The following is a 21,286-nucleotide window of genomic DNA, read 5'->3' as shown; positions in this document are numbered from 1 at the left end:
CTACTACTGACAGTTTGATTAACACTACCGCTAATACTGACAATACTACTACTACTGACAGTTTGATTAACACTACCGCTAATACTGACAACACTACTACTACTGACAGTTTGATTAACACTACCGCTAATACTGACAATACTACTACTACTGACAGTTTGATTAACACTACTGCTAATACTGACAATTCTACTACTACTGACAGTTTGATTAACACTACAGCTAATACTGACAACACTACTACTACTGTCAGTTTGATTAACACTACCGCTAATACTGACAATACTACTACTACTGACAGTCTGATTAACACTACAGCTAATACTGACAACACTACTACTACTGTCAGTTTGATTAACACTACCGCTAATACTGACAATACTACTACTACTGACAGTTTGATTAACACTACCGCTAATACTGACAACACTACTACTACTGACAATAGTACTAGTACTACTACTAACTGGAATACTAGCAATACTACTACTACTGACAGTTTGATTAACACTACCGCTAATACTGACAATACTACTACTACTGACAGTTTGATTAACACTACCGCTAATACTGACAACACTACTACTGACAGTTTGATGAACACTACCGCTAATACTGACAGTTTGATTAACACTACCGCTAATACTGACAACACTACTACTGACAGTTTGATTAACACTACCGCTAATACTGACAATACTACTACTACTGACAGTTTGATTAACACTACCGCTAATACAGACAATACTACTACTACTGACAGTTTGATTAACACTACCGCTAATACCGACAATACTACTACAAGTTACAACAGTACTACTACTGACTGCACTACTAATACTACGATTAACAATACTACTAAACAATACTATATACTAACTAACACTAGTTAGTACTACTAATAACACTTCTGCTACTGACAGTCTGCTACTGACTGCTATGAACAACAACGCTATTGCTACTAACAAACGTACTGCTACTGATATTAATACTCCTACTACTACAAATAATATGAGTACAATTAAAATTAAACTTCTATGGATATAGAAGTGGTAAGGGAATAAGGGGAAGTGTATAATGACAAAGACTTTGGACCCTGAGGGGAACATGAACCCCCGTTTTGTGCAATCGACTTCAAACGGAATCGGGTAGATGTTCAAACCCGTGTACAAGTCTTAAATCCATCCAAACAAAAGGAATTCTCTACTTGAGACTATAGAGCTAATGACATAATAACATTTTAACCCAACATATGGCATTATACACACACACGCACAGACACACACAGGTAAATATGAACTACATTGGCATTTTTGTGTGTGTGTGGTTCTATAGACTCAATAAGAACAGATAAAAAAGATGTCAAGTGTCCGACCCCAGGCTGTGATGGGACGGGTCATGTGACCGGATTGTACCCACACCACAGAAGTTTGTCAGGATGTCCCCACAAAGTCCGAGTGCCTCCTGAAAGTGAGTTGTTCTGTATTTATTTTTATTTATTTTTTTTTTAAGGCTTCTGTATTAAGCGTACACATTTATAGAAGGAGTCTCCAGTGTTGGCGTTTTTTAGCTGTATATTAATCCGTTGTTTGTTTTATTATAATGAATTTCCTCGAGAGATGATTCGATGAACTCTGTTCTATTCTATTAGATAAAAACTATGACATCGCATTCTTCTGGTCAGGCAAATGTCTGAGGTACAATATGAAAGAAACACTTTTTTACAGGAAAACATTCAAATTTTAGCTTAGCGGTAGTGCTATAGATTACGTTACTATTTCTCGTCTAAGCAGGAATGTCTTTGAGATCAGGATCAGAGGAGTTTCGCGTTAACATGCCAAGCTGCAAAGAAATGGAAGTGGTGCAAAAGGAATAAAACACTTTATCGGTTATTGGAAGATGTTCAACTTCAAGATGTTCAACAGTAGCTCCGCTTCATCACAACACCCGTCAATGATAATATTCCTATACAAGCACGTGGTGGTGTTTTTTTTCCCTCCCCCTTAACTAATAAATTTATACACAAAAGCTACAGCTATAGCACTGATTTGAATAATGCGCATTTACCTGTATACCGCATTATGTAGCGCGGTAACTCCGGCGCAGATTTAATCAAGCGAGATTTCCAGAAGGCGTTTGTCATTTCACAAGTTCTGCTCTGAAGTTTTGTCTACTGCTTTTGATTTACTGTGGTATGCAAATCAGCATCATGGTGTGGAAACACTTATTTTTTTCACGCGCTGCCTTTTTTTTTTTTTTTTTCCACTTTTTTCTTTTCCTTGCCATTTGAAAGCAACACAAACATTCACCATTAAACAGCGAAGCAACAAAAGGAACAGCAAATGTAATTAAGGGCTTTCGGTATGAAAGCATGAAGTCGTAGAGCTGCAGCAGTCTTCTGCTAAATCAAAGGACTTAGAGCGGATGTAGCGTTTAGAAATAAATGGACAGGCATGTCGTCCAAACTAAATGAAAAAAAAAAAATGTGTACAAAAGGGAAAAGTTATTAGGGATACAGGACTACCTCGGTATCCAACAACCAGCGTTTAGTTTTGTTTTTTATTTTACAGCTCTAGTCTGTTTCCTTGTTGATATTTGAAACAGAGATTTATTTCCAACAGCATGAAGGAAGCAGAAACAGTGAGCGTGAAGTTTGTTGCTGTTAATAGGATAAAACTATAATCTGTGTCTTAGTTCTCATACAAGAGTAGAGTTAATTGGCTAAATGCAATTATCACTTCACAAGTCCACCTAGAATTACAACGTATTCAGCAAGTGACCTGCTTTATCTATCTTCACATGCATATGGTTAGTAAATACTCTTGAATCTGATTGGTCGGAAGCTGCCAATTCGTTGTCTCGCACAGGAGCTCATTTGAACATGTTGTTGGTTTTAAAAGAATAACACGATTAGACTATTTATCTGTGTAAAAGGTGCTATGTGTTGCAGTTTAATCATTTGTCTATGGAAGGAGTCTCCAGTTTCCTGAGTTTCTCGTTTTGGCACGGCGTTACTTAGTAAACACAAAATTGTGTTTATTTCATTCATTTATCTTCAACCGCTTATCTGAACTACCTCGGGTCACGGGGAGCCTGTGCCTATCTCAGGCATCATTGGGCATCAAGACAGGATACACCCTGTACGGAGTGCCAACCCATCGCAGGGCACACTCACACACACACTCTCATTCACTCACGCAATCACACACTACGGACAATTTTCCAGAGATGCCAATCAACCTACCATGCATGTCTTTGGACCGGGGGAGGAAACCGGAGTACCCGGAGGAAACCCCCGAGGCACGGGGAGAACATGCAAACTCCACACACACAAGGTGGAGGCGGGAATCAAACCCCCGACCCTGGAGGTGTGAGGAAACGTGCTAACCACTAAGCCACCGTGCCCCCGTGTTTATTTTAAATGTTGGAAAATTGCTGTAATATATATGAAAGGACAAACCCATGAAGGGACGATTAGTTTCTTCTATTTGTTATATGTTAAAAGCGCACAAGGGTTAAATCTTTATTTCTACTAAATCCACACCCGTAGCCAAGGGAAGGGTTCAACAACACGAGTATCGAGAGGTTCACCTTGAGTCATAGACAGGAGTTCAATAAGAAATGTGTACAGAATGACTTCTCGATATCGATACTGACTGTACACACAACAAACATAATGAATGCAATGTAGACCTGAACTTGTGTTTGGTGTTTAGTTCTCGCAGAGCTGAACTTCTCTCGCACTCAACAGACCAGGATGGGCGGAGCACCGTATTTTCAGGCTTGTACGAATGCATGACTCTGGAAACCCGAAGCAAAACTTGTTCGGTGGCTAAAAATGCTTGTTGGTCGGTGCGAGTTGGTCTTGATGTTCGCTGAGACAGTGGCACGGTCATGGGAAGTGTGATGCGCAGAGGAGAGGGCGAGATTATAACAAGTACAAATAACTGGCTGGATGACAATAAACAATATAACAGGATTAGCAAGTGCATTAATTAATTAGCGGCGTCGACGTTTGTTTAGTTCGATGGTTCTTATTTGTAATGTAAAGAATTTAGTTAGTAGTTTTGTATTAATGATAACGAATTTGTCAGGAAGATTGTTTGTCTAGAGGTGGTAAAATCTTGGGGTTAGCGTAAGAGAAAAAGGCATTAAACCCTTAACTGAATCTGCAATGTAGTGGCAATTGAGCAGCAAATTACCTTACTGATAAATACAGGTTGGTTTTAATTCTCTTGTTCACAGTATGTTGAAACCCACCTGGTGTTTGTAACCCTAACTACACTCACACTGCTTCCACCCAAATGCCCTTGCTACGTCTATGTATAGTCAAAAAACCCTCTGCTACAATGTTTACTTTGATGATTGTGGCATGATATCGAAGGGAAATAATGATAATCCAGAAATGGACATGGTGAACCCCTCCAGCAGGTTTCATCAGGACCTCTTGACTGGAGTAACCACTGGTACTGTATGTGACACTCACTCACTCCCTCATTTTCTACCGCTTATCCGAACTACCTCGGGTCACGGGGAGCCTGTGCCTATCTCAGGCGTCATCAGGCATCGAGGCAGGATACACCCTGGATGGAGTGCCAACCCATCACAGGGCACACACACACACACTCTCATTCACTCACACAATCACACACTACAGACGATTTTCCAGAGATGCCAATCAACCTACCATGCATGTCTTTGGACCGGGGGAGGAAACCCGAGTACCCGAAGGAAACCCCCGAGGCACGGGGAGAACATGCAAACTCCACACACACAAGGTGGAGGCGGGAATCGAACCCCCAACCCTGGAGGTGTGAGGCGAACGTGCTAACCACTAAGCCACCATGCTTATACCTTGTCTTAAATATAACTTTTTCAACTGCAATCCATGGCATATTTATGGCATTTGCCCTTATCCAGAGCAACTATTTTCTTTTACACACCTGAGCAGTTGATGGTTAAGGGTTCTTCTCAAGCCCAACTTGAGGGAAGACAAAATTCTGATTGGAAGTCTGATGTATTAACAACTGACTTAAGCTTAAACGATCAAACAAGTAGGAAGTACAATCTGCTGTGAAAACCATCAACACCGGTATGGTAATGCTGCCCAAAGTGAACAAACTGTTAGCTTTTCACAATGTTGCTAATTGTTAGCATCTCTAACAATTTTGTTGTGTCGTTAGAGCTGATTTTGTTTCTTCGTAACTGGTTTGTCCTTCGTCATCTTTAAAGCGTCGACTTTGTTCATTCGTTCCGTAGTTCTAGCCATGCACGAAAACGTGTTGAAGTGCCCGACCCCAGGATGCACAGGAAGAGGTCACGTCAATAGTAACCGCAGCACTCATCGGAGGTATGCATAAGCAGATGATACTCGTGTATAATAGCTATATTTGATAAATAGGTCTAGCTAGAGTACAGTGGAACAGAATTATAAAAGCGTGTTCTATTGCCCCAGCTTGTCCGGCTGCCCGATCGCTGCGGCAGAGAAAGGTACTAAACCCCAAGATGACGTATCCAAGTGTAGACAAACTTCAGACAAGATGGCAAGGTAAGAAATCTCAAGAGCTTTTTCTTTTCCCCCAAATAAATTCAAAAATATTGGTAGAATTCGTTGTAATAACATCAGAAATCATAAGCAACAAATAATCAGATGTACAAATGATGTACAATAGAGCGAGGGTAAATTTCAGACTGCAAGCTATGCTTAAGTTGTATTAAAAGCTTCTCCCAAATTCACATCAGTTAGCTGAAATGATTATTTGCTTATGGTTGAATAAATGGCTGCAGATTTGTTGTTAAAACTCAACCCGGCCGTGTTTCTCCAGACCTTTGGTTCAGATGAAGAAGTTTGACTTCGGGCAGCTCGCCTACCAGTTTGCCCATCCTGTGACCGCCTTGCAGGCCGGCGTGGCCAAAGAAATGGACAAGTACAGCAAGGGCCATTTCGACTACGCCAGCTTTGATGCTCAGGTGTTCGGCAAGCAGAACCCGGTTGTGTCCGATCAGAACCAAGAGGCCTCGCACCTCCATGACTGTGAGTTAAAGCAAAGGAAGTAATAATACACCATGGGGTGTGCTGTGTTTGGAAAATAATCAACGACCGATGTACTGTAGCATCACCACATGCTAAAGTGTTTTGCGACATCCTACTAAACTAAACTAAACTCTCAACTTTGTTCTAAACATGTCGGAAAACCCCAAGTTACAACTTTACCTTTATCCGTGTTAAACCTTAAACCATATCAACATTCTTTTTTTTTTTTTTTTTTTTTAACTTTTAATACGGATTCCTCTGCCGTTACTATGGAAACGGCCGAACGTACTTTCAGACACTTTCCGACCAATCAGAATGAATCGCTCAAGAATGCTGCGTTTGAAATATATTTTTATGAGATGACTATTTTTGCGCTCGTCTTCCTTATGAACAAACACCTTAGTCCTTAGTTCAGCCAAAGGTCTGTGTTATGGGAGCTCATGATGAGTATTTGTGAACACGTGTTTTGTTTGCATCTTCCGCAGCCTCCCCACAATTCCCGTGTTTCCTGGCTGCAGGCAGTCGCGTTGCGAAACCCGGTGGGCAAAGCCCGATCCGACCCCAAGCCCCGGGTAGCGTCCTTCAGTCAGGTACGGCGTCCACCGCCATCCTCAACCTCTCTACCCGTTACCGGGACAACAGTGATGCCCGACCACTGGCATCGTTCACAAAGGTAATCAAATTAGAGCACTCGCTTGAGGGGGGAGAGGTATTTAATGTGGCTATTCTGTAGCAACTGTGATTTGTGTATGAAAAAGGTGGGAGAACATCAAAAGACACTTTTTTGGCACAGAGAACTGTGTCTCTCTGGTGGCAGAACAACAAGAGAGTTTTTTTTTTTCCCCTTTCTTTTTTTCCCTCCCCTCCGTGGCCCTAAAGCTTTAATGTACACAAAGGAGAATTTGTGTAATCACATCAAAAGGAGTTGGGGAGAATACAATCAGGCTTCATTCTCGATTACAATTAGAAAGCTTTTTTGTAAAACATGTGGTGAGGCATTTGATTTATACTTTTATGCTAATGCCGGGGTTCTCCTGGCTTCTGTAGGAAAGTGTGAGTGCCGATTTGTTGTGGTTGTTCTCTTTCCACTGCAGATGGTGGATGATATTTTGTTAAGTAAAATGTTATACGGGATTGGAACTTAACATCCATTTTTTTACCAAGCTCGGATTAAACCAATCGCTGTTTAGACTTTACCTTAAGCAGGAGCAGCAGGAGCAGCGATGCTTTCCTCAGCATAATGTCCACGCATCATGATATCAAAGGTCCAGCATCATAATGCTTGATGTCCATCAGATCATAATGTTCCTGAGCAAGAGAAAAAAAAACAATCCTAAATAATTCACCTGAAAAAAAAAAAAAACAAATAAAATGTTTGATGCTGAACTTGTGGGACCCCCTGAATATGAAAAAAAAAAAAAAACAGGCAATATCATTAAAGGACAAAACACAACTACAGCTAGTACTGTATAATGGATATAAAAAGCCACACATCACTGTTAGAATAATAAGATATGAAGATAAACCATGTCAGATCTACACTACATGCGTACACCAATTATAACTTCGGTGACATCTCCAAGAACAAGCCGTCCCTCCAAAATACATAAAAGGACAAGAACTTACCAGGGTTGCTGCCAAGTGACCTACAGGAACATTACAGGAACCGCAGGAACATCTGACACGTACTGATTACTCTCTGCATGTGACTCTCTTATTCTTCGCATGTCCGGGCTGTGTGATAAGGTGGGGTTTCTCACAGAAAAATTACATCCAAGCTCAACTACATCACCTCAAACCATGTGGCCAAATGTTTTACAATGAGACCGATTCCAAAAAAAAAAAAAGCATAACAAATTCCAAAAGGTAAAAAAAAAAAAGAATATGACCAAAAGGACACCATTCACACGGTGCAGCATGGTGGTGGCAGCATCATGCTTTAGGCCTACATGTCGTCAGCCAGATCTGAGGCAGGGAATCATGAATAGCTACAAACACCTTTCAATTTTACTGTTAAAGCCTTTAGGTGCGTGCTAGTAAGATGAAAATGACGATAAGCCAAAAACCTATATCCAGTCCAACCAAGGAACATAACCCAAAGAAGATCAACGTTTTTGAGCCATATCCCAGACCTGATTCCAACTAAAAGCCTGTCAGGTGACCTGAAGCAAAATAAGAAAAGTTCTGACACAATTTATTTACTTAGTTTTATTTTATTTACGTCACAAAAACACGTCGTCGGAAAAAGGGCGTGTAGATTTTGATGTCCGTCGTCGAGACGCACAGGACGTAGCAAGATTGTCCAATCTCCAGTGAGCAAGTCAGAGGCTAGGAACCAGGAGGAAAGTCGTCCTTTTCAGTAGTATTGTGAATAAGAGTCCTGGGATGAGTGTTTCCGATTACAGCAGCAGCTCTCAGGTGTAAATCTATAGGAATTGGTTTTGAGAGGTACAGTACATATAAACGTGTGGCGACGAAGACACAGGGACGAAAAAGGTAGTGAGGTTCTGCCGACGTGCAGACGGTAAACGAATTATAAAACGTATCCTGAGCCGTGGTTAACAGCGAGTGCAGCGAGTTTAAACCTGGCACTAAGAGGAACTAGAGGAGGTGTGGTGTGAAATGATTTAAACACCTACACAGCAAGCGGACCGTGTTCAGTGGGCAGAGAGAGAGAGAGAGAGAGAGAGAGAGAGAGAGAGAGAGAGAGAGCAGGTACTGTACAAAGCGAGCGCATGAATAAAACAGTGTTAGCTGCTCCGTCATCTGTGGACGTCTGCCTCCAAGTGTCTGTATGCATTTTAAGTACGTCGGCTGGTGGCGTTTCGGGCCAAGTGGATCCTTCTCTCCAAACACCGCACATTCTCTGTAACCGTGTGCTGTTTCAGCGAAGCGTCACAGAGCGAAGACGTAGTCTGCTGATTGGCCAGTTTGTTAGGGTTTAATCACCCGAAGACTGCTAACAAATCGTGTCCGTTTTTGTTTTATTTACAAAATGAATGCTAACTTCGTTCATTCATAATGAATTATTAATCATTAAAAACTCACTGACAACCCCCACCCCACCCCACCACACCCCCATTCTCTACATCATCTTACCACATTGAAGCCTTCTAACTTCTATAAATGACCCGCAGGCGTCGTCCGCAGGTCCCGTCTCGCTTGTTGGTAATAAATAGAGGAAAAGAGATGAATACATTTGTTATTTAATAGAAAAGTGTGGATAGATCAAAATATCAAAGATAGATAGATAGATAGATAGATAGATAGATAGATAGATAGATAGATAGATAGATAGATTCTTCACAAATGATGACATGCTGATAAATAAAACAATGTTTAAGTATAGGTTATTTGACGGAGATTAAAATGCCGTCTTTCTCTCTCTGTCTTGGGCAGAATGATATCTCTATAATATCAGTATCATGATAAATTGGAACAATACATTTTGTCTAAGGTGTCAGAATATTATTTGGTATTATTGAAAGGTGTTATTTTAGCTTTGACTAATTAATTAATATTTTGCGGTCCAGCATTCACCTCGAACCCGTGTTGTTTTCCTCTTATAGGACTCTGTGATTGAAGTGGATGAGAACGGTACGTTGGACCTGAGCATGAAGAAGAAGAAGGAGAAGACCACGGACTCACCGGTCATGCCTGCGTTAGGAGAAGCCGTCTTCACGCCTCCTGAACCCTCGCTGGCTAAAGTGGGAGGCCTCCATATTTCCTCGGCTTTGTTCCGAGCCGTGTACGAGCAGGAGGGCTGGGACACGCCCCTGAATTTCAGCAAAGCTCCGCTTCAGCAGGACAAAGACGTACGACGATAATCTGGCTTTATAAATGCATGTTGAAATATTCTGTGGAAAGCCGTTTTGAACAATTAAGAACGTTATGTGGAACTTGATGTAAAAAGGTCCATCGACTAGCATGATTTCCGGCACCAGCTCACACCGTAGCAGAGCGCTGATTTGTGGAGATGCATATTTAGCTGTAAGGACAGAAGAGTTTGAACTTCGTTCTTTCGGGTCTTTGTCAACATAACAGAAGCTGCACTTTGACATTTTTGAGATGTACCATAACATTACCAGTAACTATAAACAGATAAAAAAAATGATAAGAAATTATTTAAATTGGCTAATAGCTACAGGATAAGAGAAATAAAGCACGTCAGGTTGTCATCACATTAACTCCGGTTCCTCACACCATCATTGATTATTTTCCTTCTTACTCATGATACCATAGTAACTTTTTAACTAAGGGATCGTGAGTTAAACAAAATCGAAAATTAAGAAACGTGAAATTTTCAGATTTTATCATTTATACAAGTCATTTAAACGACCGTCGAGGTTCACGATAAATTACGTCTCGTCACAGAGATGGGATGCAAAATTTAGGAGTGGAAAAAAAAAAATCATGCATGTGTCAATCAAGTGTCATATGGAAGTCAATCCCAGGGCTTTTGGCTGATTATAAATTCTACACAGGATTAAAAGAGAGTTCGAATGGATTTACATACGGTGTAGCAAACGCTGTAATACTTAGGCAACATGGCTCGGATCTGAACAGCTGGTGCGCTTACATTACACTATGTTCTGATGTCATTTTCCTTCGGGTGATAATTCTGAATCTTGTAGATGGAGCAGCTGGATAGGATGTCGCTCGAGGATAAAGTCTTCGCCGGAGATGCAAGCATGACCAGTGCCAAGAACAAGATGCTCATACGAGACTCCAAGAAAGAACTGATGAGGTACGACAACACACCGAATCTGCATTTATTAAACCAGGGTCATTTCATTTCATTTCACAGCTATGCAACGGAGTGTTAAAAAATAGAAATATTTTCATTTTTTTTTGTGTGTGTGTGTGTGTGTGTGTGTGACCACAAAACTGAATATTTGTGTAAAGAAAGAGAGAAAAAATTAAAATCTTTCATATTTCTAATGAATGTTTTTTTTAATGGTCATCAAATATACATTATTTTTTATTCAAATATATTTTGTTTTATTTTTGAATGCTTACGGTGTGAAGCATCATTCCAATTTTTGTTAAAAAATAAAAAAAAAAAAATAAAAAAAAGAAAAGAAAGAATTAATTTCAGTCTGAACCTCTAACACACAATCTGCATGACAGCTGTCCAACACCTGGTTGTGACGGGAGCGGCCATGTGACAGGAAATTATGCGTCGCACAGAAGGTAAGAGAAAATACTCGCTCGAGTGTCAGTAGAAAGAATTTCCTCACACCCCTGGATTCACTAATTAATTTATAATCACGTTTCTTTTTTAAATGAACTCGATGAAGCCGAATCACGAACAAGAACAACTAATGTGATTCACATGATTCATTTAATGTGATTCATCCGATTCACCATAGGTAATTTAAACGAGTCACTTAACGTGATTCATCCGATTCACCATAGGTAATTTAAACGAGTCACTTAACGCGATTCATCCGATTCACCATAGGTAATTTAAACGAGTCACTTAACGCGATTCATCCGATTCACCATAGGTAAATTAAACGAGTCGCTTAACGTGATTCATCCGATTCACCATAGGTCATTTAAACGAGTCACTTAACGCTATTCATCCGATTCACCATAGGTAATTTAAACGAGTCGCTTAACGTGATTCATCCGATTCACCATAGGTAATTTAAACGAGTCACTTAACGCTATTCATCCGATTCACCATAGGTAATTTAAACGAGTCGCTTAACGTGATTCATCCGATTCACCATAGGTAATTTAAACGAGTCACTTAACGCGATTCATCCGATTCACCATTGGTAATTAAACCGAGTCACTTAACGTGATTCATCCGATTCACCATAGGTAGTTAAACCGAGTCACTTAACGCGATTCATCCGATTCACCATTGGTAATTAAACCGAGTCACTTAACGTGATTCATCCGATTCACCATAGGTAGTTAAACCGAGTCACTTAACGTGATTCATCCGATTCACCATATGTAGTTAAACCGAGTCACTTAACGCGATTCATCCGATTCACCATAGGTAATTTAAACGAGTCGCTTAACGTGATTCATCCGATTCACCATAGGTAATTATAACGAGTCACTTAACGCGATTCATCCGATTCACCATTGGTAATTAAACCGAGTCACTTAACGTGATTCATCCGATTCACCATAGGTAGTTAAACCGAGTCACTTAACGCGATTCATCCGATTCACCATAGGTAATTAAACCGAGTCACTTAACGCGATTCATCCGATTCACCATAGGTAGTTAAACCGAGTCACTTAACGTGATTCATCCGATTCACCTAATGGGGTTTAAGTAATACAGCAAATGTGCAATTCATCTTATTCACCCATTTTGATTCAACCAATTCACCTACTGTGATTCAAAAGATTCGGTTCACTTCTGATCTACTGAAGTCAATATTGTGCTTCACCGGCACAGTGGGCGTGGTCTGTGTTGGAGTGAAACTTTTTGACTCCGCCTTCTGTTTGTTTCTGTGTTCACATTAGTTTAGGACACAGTATGGCTCCTTTAATCATATGGCTTCATTAATAACCGCTGTAAGTTATTGTAAAATAATGTTCCCAATGTATATAAAAGCGATATCATGAATGTATTTGTGTGACTTTTAGCTTTATTCCTTAATTATAGATTTTGATTGTTGTTTTATGATTCAGTGAGATTCTAAAATCATTTCCCCTAATATGCAGTAATGATGTATGAGCAGTGCGTCATCATTTCTTCATATAACTAAGTACGTTGCCAAGGCAACAACAAGTTGTTGTGTTGTTTTTTTTCGCAGCGTGTCCGGATGTCCGTTAGCCGACAAGACGCTCAAATCTCTAATGGCCGCTAATGCACAGGAACTGAAGTAAGATCACTACTGACACCAGATTTAAAGCCTCATGCTGTAGGTTGTATGTGTTACAGTAACTACAGCGACAGTCAACTTTAACAGCCGTCTTTTCGCTATAGCGATATTAACTGTACGCCGTATCGTAAACAGGTGCCCGACCCCTGGATGTGATGGTTCGGGTCACGTTACAGGAAACTATGCATCCCATAGAAGGTAGGAAAGTTCTTACATCCAGCACCTTTTTTTTTTTTTTTTTTTTTTTTTTACTCAACATGCAAATCAATGAATGATGAAATAGACTTGTGACATTTTGGGACTGACGAGATCGTGGCCTTGTTTCAGCACGAGAGCGGCAGCCTTTAAACGCCTCGATGCGAGCGAATAGCCGTATCTTCTTCATGCATGCGTTGTGCGTCAGGTGAACTTGTCTGAGGTCTGACACGTTATTATTTCCGTGTCTAGTTTGTCAGGCTGTCCTCGTGCCAGGAAGAGCAACCTGAAGCTCACTCCCAGCAAAGACGAGAAGGAGGAACCAGACATCAAGTAAGATGGCAAACGATCCCGTTCTTCATAGTGTGTTTCGTGACTTCCTCTGGATAATTTGGACCTTTTTATCACATTGCTATAAATCCGAGATCATTCGGAATTAGCGAGACAAACAAACAAGCAAAAAAAAAAAAACAGATTATAGTGATTGCAGTTATTTTTACAGTTTACATGATCTAAAAAAGAAATAAAATCATTAGAATTAAAAAATACACATACTTATGTAGGTCATGTGAAGACTTTTTGCTTTTAGGTAACACTAATAATATTCATTTTTTTTAGTCATTATTCCTCACACGTCATGTTTATAGTGTAAACTATAAAATGCATCTAATATGAGGATTAGGCAACTAATCAATGTCGTCGTTTATGGTAATCAATGACGTCCCGTGTGGTCGTTTTTTAAAGTTTTTTTCTTAACACCGTGACTTTTATTACTGAAAGAGATCGATGCGAAAGTAGAGAATGTGCTTTCGTTAAATAATAAGCCTTTCATTTTATTATTATTATTAACAAAGACGAGAGAGAAAAGCAGCTCCAGGCTTATTCATAAAAGAGATTCCTGCTTCTTGTTACGTTTCCATCTGGGTCCGGTATGTTTTATTTTAATTACAAATGCGAAGGCAAAAGAGCTTAGAAATGACCCCCCGCAGCAGGTCTGGGGAACATGTCAAAGGGAGCAAAAGAGCGAGTGAGGGAGGGAGGGATGGAGGGATGGATGGAGCGAACAGACCCACTGCATCTATAATGTTCCTAGATTATTCTAAATTGGTGGCCATATGGCATGACTCCATTTTCCATTGTGGTGTGTGTGTGTGTGTGTGTTTTATGTGGCCACTACCTCCTCGGTGTGGAAGAGGTGCACTGGAGTTGTGATTTCCTCTAATTAGAGGCAGCGACAACATTTTTCCCCCCTGTGCAGCCGTGTGAGCGAGCTATTTGTTCCATCCCAGGTAGCCTTTCACCTATCCCAATATGGGCTATCAGAGAAAGGGCCAGTGACCCATAAATCATGTGCGGGTTTTTTTTTTTTTTTTTTCTCCTCCTCCTCCTCGTCCTCCTCCTCGATGCAGGCCACACAACAATTATCTGCAATTTGTGTCATTTCATTTCTGACCTGAGGTGAGAGGCAAAAATTAAATTGGCCAACTCTAGACTTTTAGAGTTTTTAGTTGGTGCAAGGTTTTATGTTTAGTTTCAAAGCAAACGTATTAACAGTTTTAATTATTTCTCCGAGCTTGTTTGGTCAATCTCTCTCTCTCTCTCTCTTTTTTTTTTTTTTTGTGATGCATTTTAATCATCATTTCATCGGATTAATCTCCTTAATGGTTTGGAGAGAAAAAAATTCCAACTCAGCAAGTTCAGCTGTATTTATAGACACGTGTGTGTGTGTGTGTGTGTGTGTGTGTGTTAAGAGTTACCAAAAGCGACAAATTAAATGTTCAACCATGTTTTTTTTTTTTTCTTTTTAGAAGTCGCGTTCCGGCTATTAGTTCACCGCAGCTTTTTCTTTACACCCTGGTGATGAAATAACAGTGCAAGCAAAGCGCAAAGCCCACTTGAGCTTGGCCTCAACCAGATAATCTACTATAATAAACGTGTCACTGTGCAGTGATTTGGAGTGTAAGGGAACAAAAGAGTATCTGTCTGTGTGCGGCAAGAGGTTTAATTTAAGCGGGGGGCAAAAGGTTGGGCCGCATCTGCACGCGCCCCCAGTGGGGTGACCCACAAATCAACACGCACACAAAAAAAAAGCACACGACGGTGGGCCGCTGCTTTGTTTGGGTCTTGAAATGCAACCTGTCACGGTGACCTCGTTCTACAGCCGATACGCCTGGTCACAGAGCTATTAAACCATAAACATGGTAAATAAAGATGGAGGATTTAAACACACCGTGGTCTGCACAACAACCGCGTTATTTACGAGCAGGATTATTTATAGTTTGCCTTATTATTTATTTATTTATTTAGTTAGTTAAATAAATGGCCTTTTACGATCATCAAAGAAAACAACACTCAGATGCTCTGGGTCATTATATAAAGTAAGTGTGTGTGTGTGTGTGTGTGTGTATGTGTGTTTTCCATAACTGAGTGCTATGACTCATACATTTTTCTGCATTTTATCAGCTTGAAATGTGTCAAGCTGAAATACACTTTTTTTTTTTTTTTTTTAAATCGGCATCTAAGACAAATCGCTTAACAGGGATCGTGTGTAACGGGTTAACGAGAACTAGTTAGTTATGCTACCACTTAGGTAGTTGTTACTTAACTGTACACTATTATTGTTTACCGTTATTCATTTCATCCTACTGAGACACATACGATGGTTTTTTTTTTCTCCTAAAGTATTTTAGATTAGATCAGAAATCAGAGATGAACATCATCTCTTCCTCATGAACATGATCATCTTATCCTCTCTGGATGCTTCAGAAGGAAATTATGTATACAGCTAATCGTCCAAAATTGCTGTTTATCGTCTGTGTGAATGTGAACTGCACTTATGACTAAGGCAGCCCACAATCCCAACAAACTGCGTCTGATTTCTTCCGTGTCCTGTGTGTTAGGTGCCCTGTAGTGGGATGTGACGGGCAAGGCCACGTCTCGGGGAAATACACCTCCCACCGTAGTGCTGGTAGCTGCCCTGTCGCTGCGAAGAGGCAGAAGGAGTTGAACGGCATGGCCTTCTCCTGGAAAAACTGCAAGCAAGAGCTGCCTCACTGCCCTCTGCCCGGCTGTAACGGCCTGGGCCACGCCAACAACGTGTTTGCTACACACAGGAGGTCAGTGAGGGGCAACCTGAACCCTGGTTAAATGCCCTTAGCCCTTATATTCTGTCATTTCAACATGTAGACGCTGTGAATATGCCCTTAGACCAGATATTTATAACCAATGCTGTTTTTTCTCTCCAGTTTGTCAGGCTGTCCACTAAATGCTCAGAGCATCAAGAGGAAGCTGTCAGGGGACGAGATGATGACCATCAAACTAAAAACCAGCAGTGGTGTGTAAACTTACATTATCGTCTGGGGTTTTATCTACGAATCTACGGATTAGTGTTTGTCCTAATCGACGACGACGTAGCGCTAAAGCATTTTAACTTGCCTTCCTTATGCGATGTGATGTGTTGGTTTCCTGTATGTGAGGCAGGCATCGAGAGCAGCGAGGACATGCAGCATTTGGACCATGAAATCAAGGAGCTCAACGAGTCCAACTTGAAAATCGAGGCCGACATGATGCAGCTACAGACGCAGGTAAAGCGCAGACAAATACGAGCATCGGGCATGTAAAACAGCATTCAAAGTCGCTCCATGCTAACTGCTAATGCTTGCTAGGTTTTGAATGTATGTAAATTTACCGTGTGCCTGAAGAAGCTAAATGTATTAACGTTTAATTTAAAGTGATACGTGAGACTGATGTGTATTTTAAAGGTTAGTATATGCTAATGTCCGCTGTCTTCTCTGCTTCTTTGACCGAGATTCAGAGAAATTTAGTTATTTTATTTACATCAGGTCTGCTTCCTATTGCAAATTCTTCCATGCTGAAATGTTGCAAGAAAACACGGACATTAAATTCTATCCCTGATTTCAATCCTTGTTGATCCAGATCTCGTCCATGGAGTGCAACCTTAAGACCATTGAAGAAGAGAACAAGATGATCGAGCAGCACAATGACAGCTTGCTGAAGGAGCTGGCACGGCTCAGCCAAGCCCTCATCAACAGCCTTACTGACATCCAGCTACCGCAAATGGTGAAGCAGACCCCCATCTATAATAACTAGATTTAAAAAACAAAAAAACAAACAAACACCCAAACCTACAGTGTTGAAAAGCAAATCCAACTCATTTTTATCTAAACTCTATCTAGCAAATCTGTTAAACAAGTAGTCAGACTTTAGAACTAATAACTAGACATTAACTGACTAGTTTTCACAACAGAGTGCGCTAAGGGCATTGATAATCATCTGGACGACCAATGTAACAGTGTCATGATTAATAGACTCACCTTGGAACTGATAGAAAGGTGCTCAGAGACTGCACCTCATGTGATGAGCTGGAGAACCTGGAGAAGGTACACAGTAACGCAGACGTGTCCGCTGTGCAGACGGCGACTAGCACCAGTGAGCCTGTCTTTCTGCTGTGAAAGATAAACAGCTGATTTGATGAATAAATCCAGAAATGTCCAATCCACACAGTACGGTACGGCATTTACTCAGCATAGGAAAGAACGGTCAGGAGGGTGATCTGCGTCCACGTCCTGTGGTTGCCTCTAGCAAGACACCATTCAAGGGGACACCACATACTAATTCATAGAATAGAAGAACAGCCTTTATTATCGCCACATATACATTACAGCACAGTGGAATACTTTTATTCACATACCCCAACTGAGGAGGTTGGGGTCAGAGTGCAGAGGCAGGCCCTGGGAGGGTCGAGGGCCTTGCTCAAGGGCCCAGCAGTGGCAGCTTGGCTGTGCTGGGCCTTGAACCCCGATCCTCCGATCAACAACCCAGAGCCTTAACCAGATGAGCTACCAGTGCCCCTAGTTCGATGTAGACTTCAGGAAGCAGGCACTGGATACAGATGATGGAAGTGCACACCATTCATGGAACAGTTTCCATCTGAATCTGTCCTATGTACTAGGGGTTGTTGTGATGGGGGACTTTTTTTTTGATTGCCGCGTCACAGTCCTACAAGCGTTTTGCACTACAAGTTTCCACAGAGTCTGTTAACCTGTCCAAGCATCTATTCAGGGAGGAAATTGCCAAGGCATTCCATCCACTAGTGACAGAAGAAGATGAAGTAAAGGGCAGAAATGTGTACAGTAAAGTATGTAGTGAGTCAGTGCCTCCTTGACCTAGAGGACTGTTCAGCAGTCCTAGGGTTAGACCCTAACCCTAACCCTAACCCTTAGGGCCTATGTGCTGTTTCCAACAACACTGTATCAATGCACCACTGTATCCTGGATAACCATGTGTGGGCCTGCCTGAGTTTTCAGGTGGTGTTGTTTTCAGGTCACGTTAGACCTTGAGCCTCACTGGGGTATAGATGTAATTTACTATCATAATGTCTGCATGCTTTGGACAAATCCACTGATATGAATTAGTCCCTAAGCTCCTAGCAGTTCCTCAAGGAGCAGAAAAGAGAATTAGAATAAGAAGACTTTGAGATTTGATCAGTGTCTTAGAATTTAGATCAGAGTCTTAGGACTCTACTTCTAGCACCTGAATACACCACATCTGAACTGCAGACTGCTTCTCGGTATGCGGATATGGTCATCATCAGCAACCAGGGAGCTTAGACACTGGCTACGCGAGTGCTAATCCTGCAGCATGGCTTGGTAGTCAATTGGAGCCAAAGCTGCTCCAAACTGTGGAAACCATCTAACGTAGTGGAAACATTCAAATACGCAAACAGAATGAGTCACTGCCCTGCTAGCCCTTGGAAAATGGGGATGTGGTAAGTAAGGAGTGACTTGCAGGGAGAAAAATAGTGTTAGCAAAAATGATTAGCCATGGCCACTAGTCAGGAGGCTGTGAGGTTCAGCCAGAGTGCTCAGGCAGGACCTGCTCAGCTAAGATACAGGAAAAAGGCAGAAAACCCAAATCTAATGACTGCGTGAGAATTCCGTCACTTTGATTTCTGTCAATTGGCATGTATCACACTATTAAACTCTAAATGGATCATTTTTATGCTCTCTCTCTCTCTCTCTCTGTCCTTCAGGGTCCAATCAATGAGCAGAATTTCGAAGCCTACATCAAGACCCTGACGGATATGTACAACAGTTCGGAACACGAGTATTCACCGGAATGCAAGGCCTTGTTGGACAGCATCAGACAGGCCATTAAGAGCATCCATGTAGAAACTGTATGCTCGCCATGAAATACCGTATCTGCGGACAAGCAATATCTCTGGACAGCTTTTATCCGTTTGGTTCATTTTGTTTGTTTGGGTGGCTAGCTTCATACCATGTGCAAGAACTAACTTATTCTTAAACAGAAATATATTTCGTGTATTGTACTGATAAACGCTAGCCACGTTTGATTTGATCGACATTTTGTTGAGATTCTTAATACCCCTTTGCACATGTTTATTTCATTTGCTTGACTTATTTGTTTTGTGTGTTTATATTTATTGCTAATATTTATAATTCGTTTTATTTATTGTCTTTACTCATCGAAACGATTTATCGAACGTTAATATATTTTATTTATTTTCCGTGTTGGCTGTTGTCATTCTTGCACACTTCGGCTCTTTGTGTTGCCGCCGAGCACATTTGCATTGCTATATTTTATTTGGTAGTTTTTGTTGTTATATATTGGGTTTATTTGCCTCGGTGACGTTTCTTTTAGCGATGAACGATGTCAACAGGAATTATGATACTATTGCACCACCTAGTGGCCACATGCTCTTACTGCACCATGCCAGGCTCACTTTTTTTCTGAATGTATTGTGTGTTTAAATCTTGGGAACACATTGGTAATTCTAGCTACTGAGGCCAAAACAGGTTCATTCAAAACTGCACTCATGAGTTCTAAGCATCAAATCGAAGAGACAAAAAAAAAAAAAAAAAAAAAAAAACAACTCGTCTCCCTAAAATTAATTTCTGTCAATATGAACTGCCTTTTGTGTGCACACGGTCATGTGTGCATCTATGTGCCTATATGTAAATGAGTACACGGAATATATTATGTTTTGTGGTAGAACAGTATTACGTGAATGGTGATTCCTTTATTATACAGCATATTTATTTTTTTTTCCCAAAAAGAAAAATGCCTATAACTCTGTTTAGCTAATGCTTATATACCATTTGAAGTATGTAATTATATTGTTGTAATATTGATCAAGTGTTTAAACTTTACTGAGTTTCCTCAAAGATAAAGCACAAACCTAAAAAAAAAAACCCTAAAATATAACAAAAACAAAACAAAAATCCCAACAATTGTTTTTTTTTTTTTTTTTTTTTTAATTTTTAGATTCGCGTTAATTGCAACAAATTCGCGACAAAAAATACGCGACAAAAAAACAACTGATGTTTTCTAAATTGAAATGGTTATTCCCAACTGAAAGCTGTGCTGATATTATTTTTCAAAAAAAAAAAAATAGTTTTATGAGTAAAGTTTTAGTAAAGATTTATCAAGTAAAAAATCAGTGTATGCCCCATGCATCCTTCCTCATATGGATCTCATTTCTGTTCAATTTGAGTGTCATGGGTCAGAAATAAGATTTAACCCATGACATTTTATTCTTTACAGATTTTTATGGGCGATTATCTAAATCTAGTCATCTTCAAAACTTAGACAGTCAAAACTAAAAGAAAACAGATGTACAGATTCGACCAAATGATCCTACTGTAACGTATTCTTAATCAGTCGGAATCAAACTCTTTCAAATGAAGTGTAATTTGTAATTATGTTCTTTGTAATTTCTGATATTTAATTTATAAACCACACATTGTTTGCTCAGGAACTTTTGTGACGACTATTCCTGTTTGTATTTGATGTTTTGTAATGTGAACTGAATTGGAATTTTTTTTTTCTGTGTAATTATATTAGTATAAAACGCTGTACTGTAAATTATTGTTTCTTTTTGTCAAAAGCGATTTTCTTTTTCAGTTCAAGTAGTTTCTATATCAAAGTTTCTTTACACTTTTACTATTTCATAAGCAGTAATGCGCTGTGTTGTACAGTTTGTGTATGGTAGAAATAAACTATTTAAGGATCATACATTGTCGGTTTGGACTTTTTAAAACAAACCGACATCTGACCAATCAGAGCGGATCTGGTTCTAGGATTTTTCTGTAACAGGGGCCATTAAGGGGCCACATGTTACATTCAGGGGGCAAGTACAGGGTACATTCAAGCGCACAAA

General features: G+C 40.3%; 1 protein-coding gene across 4 annotated transcripts in view; it reads left to right on the top strand.

The window, feature by feature from the left end:
* The window catches only part of st18 (ST18 C2H2C-type zinc finger transcription factor), a 39,853-nt gene extending 18,724 nt beyond the window's left edge, over positions 1 to 21,129 (top strand). For all 4 annotated transcript variants that reach the window (XM_060871063.1, XM_060871062.1, XM_060871061.1 and 1 more), the window contains exons 7-22: positions 1,336 to 1,470; positions 5,260 to 5,350; positions 5,456 to 5,548; positions 5,826 to 6,034; positions 6,520 to 6,707; positions 9,604 to 9,849; positions 10,669 to 10,781; positions 11,165 to 11,227; positions 12,823 to 12,891; positions 13,027 to 13,089; positions 13,339 to 13,419; positions 15,987 to 16,202; positions 16,332 to 16,420; positions 16,567 to 16,670; positions 17,023 to 17,166; positions 19,139 to 21,129. In XM_060871063.1, coding sequence (XP_060727046.1) covers positions 1,336 to 1,470; positions 5,260 to 5,350; positions 5,456 to 5,548; positions 5,826 to 6,034; positions 6,520 to 6,707; positions 9,604 to 9,849; positions 10,669 to 10,781; positions 11,165 to 11,227; positions 12,823 to 12,891; positions 13,027 to 13,089; positions 13,339 to 13,419; positions 15,987 to 16,202; positions 16,332 to 16,420; positions 16,567 to 16,670; positions 17,023 to 17,166; positions 19,139 to 19,297 — 2,063 coding nt within the window. In that variant the 3' untranslated portion in view covers positions 19,298 to 21,129. The remainder of the gene's footprint in view (positions 1 to 1,335; positions 1,471 to 5,259; positions 5,351 to 5,455; positions 5,549 to 5,825; positions 6,035 to 6,519; positions 6,708 to 9,603; positions 9,850 to 10,668; positions 10,782 to 11,164; positions 11,228 to 12,822; positions 12,892 to 13,026; positions 13,090 to 13,338; positions 13,420 to 15,986; positions 16,203 to 16,331; positions 16,421 to 16,566; positions 16,671 to 17,022; positions 17,167 to 19,138) is intronic.
* Positions 21,130 to 21,286: the final 157 nt, after the last annotated feature.

Source organism: Tachysurus vachellii, chromosome 5 (genome assembly GCF_030014155.1).
Source record: "Tachysurus vachellii isolate PV-2020 chromosome 5, HZAU_Pvac_v1, whole genome shotgun sequence".
Taxonomy (NCBI): Eukaryota; Metazoa; Chordata; class Actinopteri; order Siluriformes; family Bagridae; genus Tachysurus; species Tachysurus vachellii.
Note: the sequence above shows the minus strand (reverse complement) of the source record. Positions and strands in the feature narration are given on the sequence as shown.